The sequence below is a fragment of the Plectropomus leopardus genome, unplaced genomic scaffold (genome assembly GCF_008729295.1).
Source record: "Plectropomus leopardus isolate mb unplaced genomic scaffold, YSFRI_Pleo_2.0 unplaced_scaffold27153, whole genome shotgun sequence".
In the NCBI taxonomy this organism is placed as follows: domain Eukaryota; kingdom Metazoa; phylum Chordata; class Actinopteri; order Perciformes; family Serranidae; genus Plectropomus; species Plectropomus leopardus.
Genome location: NW_024629550.1, coordinates 1 through 7,067, shown reverse-complemented (window position 1 = coordinate 7,067; position 7,067 = coordinate 1). Strand labels below are relative to the sequence as shown.

The following is a 7,067-nucleotide window of genomic DNA, read 5'->3' as shown; positions in this document are numbered from 1 at the left end:
AGTTTGAGTCCAGTTAGAGTCCAGTGTGAGTATAGTTGAGTCCAGTTGGAGTCCAGTTATAGTTCAGTTAGAGTCCAGTGTGAGTATAATTGAGTCCAGTTGGAGTCCAGTGTGAGTATAGTTGAGTCCAGTTTGAGTCCAGTTGGAGTCCAGTGTGAGTATAGTTGAGTCCAGTTAGAGCCCAGTTATAGCCCAGTTATAGTCCAGTTAGAGCCCAGCGTGAGTATAGTTGAGTCCAGTTAGAGCCCAGTGTGAGTATAGTTGAGTCCAGTTTGAGTCCAGTTAGAGTCCAGTCTGAGCACAGTTTGAGTCCAGTTAGAGTTCTGGGCTAAAACCAGTGGTGGGTGTCCAGAGACAGGTAGTCCTGTTAAAGTGTCCCCCCGGTTGAGTCTTTGGTTGGACGGTTCTGTCTCACACAGAGGATCTCTTGTCTAAACTGGCTGTACATGTATGCTGGTCTTACTGGTGGTATTAGTGCAGTCTGTGGTGGTACTGGTGTTACTGGTGTTGACAGTCTGCGGTCCTGCTGGATGCCGTCGGTCCAGGTCTAAGCCGGTCCACCTCCAGGTTCGGCACATTATGGCAGAGCTCCAGCAGACCCCTACCTCACTGTGCTGCTGCCGTAAATCCCTGCCAGTCTCAGGAACCCGGTGCATCGGGGAGTCCGCCCGGCCCTCAACTGGTCCGGGACCTGGGGCTCCACGCAGACCCCTAGTAGACGTGGCCTCCGCGTCGAACTTCCGCTGCTTCCAGCTGCGGCATGTCCACCTGGACCTGCGGCTGAACTTTGCCGTGAAGGAGATGAGCGGCTGGCTGGTCCTGGACCTGGTCCCGGTCCAGCCAGGGGTCCACACCCTGGTCCTGGACTCCCACCCCTCCCTTCTCATCCAGTCCATTGACTGTAAAGTCCCTGGGGCCAGGCAGGATGAGCCGCTGTCCCTCACCTACCGGCTGGACCCCTTCACCGACTATGGCTCCTCGCTCAACATCAGCCTGCCGCCAGCCGCCGCCAAGCCAGGCCGCCTGATCCAGATCACAATCCGCTACAGCACCACGGACGGGCCAGCGGTAAAGACGCCGCCGCACCGCGCCTCACTAATAGACCTGACTCACCTGAGACTGACTCACCTGAGACTTACTCACCTGACACTGACTTACCTTATATATGTAAATAATCAGTATGAAATGTTTCTGTTTCTTGTGCGTGCGTGCGTGTGTGTAGATCTGGTGGCTGGACTCAGAGCTGACCTGTGGACAGACCCGTCCTCTGGTCTTCACTCAGGGTCACTCGGTGTGTAATCGATCCTTCTTCCCCTGTTTCGACACTCCTGCGGTGAAGAGCACATACACTGCCACCGTCAGGGTGAGTCTTCTGACACACCTGTACACACCTGTGATACACCTGCACACACCTCTGACACGCCTGTAAACATCAGTGACACACCTGTACACACCTTTCACACACCTGTGATATACCTGTCACACACCTGTACACACCTGTCACACACCTATCACACCTGTACACATCTGTCACAGACCTTCATGTACACACCTGCACACACCTGTACACACCTGTCACACACCGTCACACACCGTTACACACCGTAACACACCTGTACACACCTGCACACACCTGTCATACACCTCTGACACACCTGTCACAGACCCGTACACACCTGTGATACACCTTCTTCTACAGTCTTCTTTTCCCCCTTTTTCATCTCATTTTTCTTCCTTTTCTCCTTTTTTCTTCTTGTTCTTAAACTCTTTTCTCCTGTTTTTTTCCTCTCTCTTTTCTTTCCTTCTTGTTTTTCTCCTTCTTCTCGTTCTCTTCTCCTCGTCTTCAGGTTCCAGACGGAGTGACGGTTCTGATGAGTGCGTCCCGGAGTTCGTACTCCAAACAGGACCGTGTCTTTCAGTTCTCCATGGAGTTTCCTGTGCCGTCCTACCTGGTGGCGTTGGTGGCCGGAGAGCTGCAGCATGTCGATGTCGGCCCGCGGTCAGTTCATACTGGTTCATACTGGTTTCTGTTCTGTTTGTGGTGTGTTGCTTTGAGTAAATCGTGTATCTTTTTTGTTTGTTTGTGGCGGCGTTTGTTGACTGAACCCCGTCTGTCCTCTAGGAGCCGTGTGTGGGCGGAGCCATGTCTGTTGTCGTGTGCAGTGAAGAAACTGGGCGGCAGTGTGGAGCGCTGGCTGGGCGTGGCCGAGGAGCTGTTTGGACCGTACCTGTGGGGCAGGTGAGTGCAGAATGCGCCAGGTTTCACGATGTGGCGATTGTAAGACGGTAACAATGGCTTTTCGCTGCCCCTCAGGTGTGACATCGTGTTCCTCCCCCCCTCGTTCCCCATCGTTGCCATGGAGAACCCCTGCCTCACCTTCATCATCGCCTCCATCCTGGAGAGCAGTGAGTTCCTGCTTATCGACGTCGTCCATGAGATTGCTCATGGCTGGTTCGGCAACGCCGTCACCAACGCCACCTGGGAGGAGATGTGGCTGAGCGAGGGGCTGGCCACCTACGCCCAGCGCCGCATCACCACCGAGGCCTACGGTAAGAGTACTACTACTGGAACTACTGGAACTACTAGAACTGCTATGACTACTGCTACTATTACTACTACTACTACTACTGCTGCTGCCACTACTACTACTACTACTGCTACTACTACTACTACTAATATTAATAATACTATTACTACAGCTATTACTATTGCTACTACTACTACTACTACTGGAACTACTATGACTTCTATCACTGCTACTACTACTACTACTACTACTGGAACTACTATGACTACTACTACTGCTACTACTACTGGAACTACTACGACTACTACTACTGCTACTACTACTACAGCCAGCACTACCGCTACTACTGCTACTGCTACTGCTGCTTCTACTACTGGAACTACTACAACTACTACTTCTACTACCACTGCTACTACTACTGCTACTGCTACTGCTGCTTCTACTACTGGAACTACTACGACTACTACTTCTACTACCACTGCTACTACTATTGCTACCACTACAACATCTCCTGCTACTACTACCACTGTTACCACTACTGCCACTGCTACTGCTACCACTACAACTACTACTATTACTGCTGCCACTCCTGCCACTAATACTTCTGCTGCTTTGGCTACTACTGCAACTTCTACAACTACTACTGCTATTTCTGTTACTACTGCTACTACTACTACTGCTACTTTTACTACCACATTACTACTGCTATTACTAGTGCTGCTACTACTACTTCTTCTATTACTGCTGTTACTACTACTGTTACTACTACTGCTGCTGCTATGATCACTGTTCCTAATGTTACTACTGTTACTACTACTACTAGATCTACTACTACTACTGCTAGTGCTGCTGTATTACTAGGTTACGACTACAGCTACTTCTACTGATACTACTTTTGTACTGATGCATACAGTGAGAGTACTACTGCTCCTACTACACTATTACTACTGAGGCCTAAAGTGAGAGTACTGCTACTAGGACTTAACAAGAGGTGCTGGATGAGAGATGGTAACTTTACCCTCCTCCTCGTCTGCAGGTGAGGCGTTCACCTGTCTGGAAACTGCCGTGCGATTGGACGCCCTCCACAGACAGCTGCGTCTTCTTGGAGACAACAACCCCGTGAGCAAACTGCAGGTCAAGTTTGAGCCAGGTAACACACACACACACACACACACACACACACACACACACACACACAAGCCCGTTGACGGTGTCCTGATAGTGTGGTCATTCTGTGCATGGTCCCCACACTGTACCTCAGACATGTTGTTGTCCTCTCAGGTGTGAACCCCAGCTCTCTGATGAATCTTTTCACCTATGAGAAAGGCTTCTGTTTTGTGGCGTACCTGTCTCAACTCTGTGGGGACGTCAGACGCTTTGACTGCTTCCTCAGGGTCAGACGCACACACCCACACACACATTTTTTCAATTAGTTGATTAATTTAAAGACAAATTTAACGATGATTCTTAAGATCTTGTTTTTTTATTACTTGATGATTATACCAATCAATTTTCCAAAAAATAAATATTGCAAACTTGTCTCATCAATATTTAATACATTTTATTCCACCACCTTCTCTAAAAACACTGATAATAGCAGTATATTTGAAATGAATCTAATTGAAAAAATGAAAATAAATCAAAAACAAGTCAAAAACAAACATTTAAATGGCCTACAAAAGTGCCAGAAATTAAATTTAATTAATTTAATAATTTTTATTTTTATTTTTTTTCTGTAATGTGATTTGAATACAATCAGAAATATAATTTGATGACTTCCCTTTTTTTTTGTATATATATTTTTCTAATTTGTACATAATCTTCTTGTCACCCTGCACTAATTTCTTGATTTGTGCGGGACATGTCTTTACATGTTGCTCATTGGCTTTTCTCATGTGTTTGAAAAGAAATTGCTCCTATTTGCTCAGATTTCAAAGGTTTAAATACTCGCTAAAGGCGTGCGAATAAAGCACGAGAAAACTGATGTTGATACGCGTTTCAAAGGGTTAATATTGAAAGTAAAACTACAAGTAAATTCTGGCAGTTAAAATGCAATTTTGAGAATTATGAAGTTTTCCTCTTAACATGTAAACCAGCTTACATGACACCAGAAGCAAAGCGAGGTCCTTTTTATACTTAAAAATTTCAAGAATAAGTTTTTCTTCTCAGGCATTCAGGAAACAGCAAATAAACATGTTGTTGTTGTTGTTGTTGTTGTTTTTTAGGATTACATCTCAGAGTTCAAGTTTAAAAGCGTGGTGGCTCAGGATCTCATTGACTACTTCCTGGGTTATTTCCCTGAGCTGAAGGATGCCGCTGTGTCCCAGAGAGAGGGTGAGGACGGACAATCAGGACAGAGACATGAGGGATGTCCTCGGATCCAGAAATACCATTGTCTGAAAAAAATACTTGAAATATTTCAAAATATTACTGATACAAAAGTACAGAAGCTCCATCATCAAAGTGAACAGTACTTCAAGTATCAGAAGTAAAAGTCCTCATTTAGTCCTTTGTACATTAATGTAGGAGATCAGATACTCCGTGTACTATTGTAGGATATCACTTTGTACACTAATGTAGGAGGTCAAAAGTCAAGGTCACTGTGACCTGGTTCGTCTTATTTTAGTGAACTTGAAATCTTAAAAACACCTTCAGGGATTTTTTTTCTCAAATTTGTACAAACGTTCATTTAGACTCGATGAGCTGATTCTAGTTTTATGTAAAAGTATCTGAAGCTCTCTGATATACTAAGTGCAGTACAAGTACAAAATACCACAGTATGTAGTTCTTGACTACCGCAGGAAGTTCCTGGACTGTACTGTACTGACGTGTGCGGTGGTGACGTCACTTCCTGTGTGTGTGATCAGGTCTGGAGTTCGAGCGCTGGCTGAGCGGCTGTGGTCCTCCCCTGTACGAGCCCGACCTGTCAGCAGGGGGCGCTCTGACCCGGCCGGTCCACGACCTGTGTGACCTGTGGAGGAGCAGCGAGTCCCCAGACCTGCAGACCCTGTCCCCCTTCGACCTGTCCTCCTGGAGCACCTTCCAGATCGTCCTGTTCCTGGACCGCATGCTGGACCTGTCCCCTCTGCCCCAAGGTACTACTGACACTGCTACCACTGATACTATGAGTACTACCACCGATATTACTGATAATACTAGTACTACCACAATATTATTAATACTGTCATGATACTACTGGCGTTTGTGCGTCGGCTAATGGGGATCCTCAATAAACATAAACATAAACATACCACTGATACTGCCAATACTTTCACTAATACTACTAATACTATCAATACTACTGCTACTGATACTACCACCAATTCTACTAATACTACTACCAATACTACTAATACTACTACAAATACTACTAATATTACAACTGACACTAATACTAATAGTACTACTGATACTGGCATTGATACTTGGTACTGATATTGCTAATACTACCACTTACACTGCTGATACTGATACTAATGATACTAATACTACTGATACTGCTGATACTACCACTAATAGTCAAGTCAAGTCAGTTCAGTTTTATTTATAGAGCCCATTATCACAAACACAGTCTGCCTCAGAGGGCTTTACAGCAGGCACCCTCCCTCTGCCCTCGGACCCTCACATCACCCGAGGAAACACTCCCAAAAAAGAACCCCTGAAAGGGGGAAAAAAGGGAAGATACTAATACTACTGATACTGCCGATACCACCACTAATACTACTGATACTGCTGATACTACCACTAATACTACTGATACTGCTGATACTACCACAGATAGTACTGATACTGATACCAATACTAATACTAATACTGGTACTGCTATTGTGTCTTCAGCAGTGTAGCGTGTTACTGTGATCACATGACATGTGTGACACTTGGATTTTGGAAAATTTTGAATTTTAGGAAGCTTCTAGGATTTTGGGACATTTTTAGATTTTTAGGACATCTCTATGATTTTAGGAGACTTTTTGGGTTTTAGGACATTTATAAGATATTCAGACGTTTTCAGAGTTTTGGGAAGTTTCTAGGATTTTGGGACATTTTCGGGAGACACAGGGCACATCCTTTCAGAGGGTTGTGAATGCAGCAGGTTTACCAGGCGGTGATGTCTCTGTGTCTGTCTGTGTGTCCCAGATGTGATGTCCAGCCTGTCCTCCTGTTACTCGTCCTTGTTTGACGGGCTGAATGCAGAGGTCCAGGTGCGCTGGCTGCAGATGGTAGTCAGGAACTCGTTCTACCCGGAGCTGCCTCGAGTCCGAGCCTTCCTGCACAAACACGTGAGGACACGCAATGAGTCCCTCTCCCCACCTGTCCCTAGTCCTCACACTGACGCTTTGTGTCCTCCCGCAGACGTCCAGGATGTACACCGTGCCGCTCTACGATGACCTGGTCGCTGGGGTGATGAAGTGCGTTGCCGTGGAGATCTTCAACCAGACTCAGCGCCGCCTGCATCCCAACCTGCGGCGGACGCTGCAGCAGATCCTGTTCCAGACCAGCGCTGCTCCAACCAATCAGAACGCTTCGTCTCTGACCATC

General features: G+C 46.3%; 1 protein-coding gene across 1 annotated transcript; it reads left to right on the top strand.

The window, feature by feature from the left end:
• Positions 1–6: 6 nt before the first annotated feature.
• On the top strand, positions 7–7,064 carry rnpepl1 (arginyl aminopeptidase like 1; the record flags this gene model as incomplete). Its single annotated transcript, XM_042481017.1, has 11 exons — positions 7–1,068; positions 1,223–1,363; positions 1,848–1,999; positions 2,123–2,239; positions 2,315–2,550; positions 3,565–3,678; positions 3,810–3,922; positions 4,754–4,862; positions 5,396–5,623; positions 6,666–6,808; positions 6,882–7,064. Coding segments are annotated over exons 1-11 (2,154 nt in total), but the record flags the coding sequence as incomplete, so codon positions are not given.
• Positions 7,065–7,067: the final 3 nt, after the last annotated feature.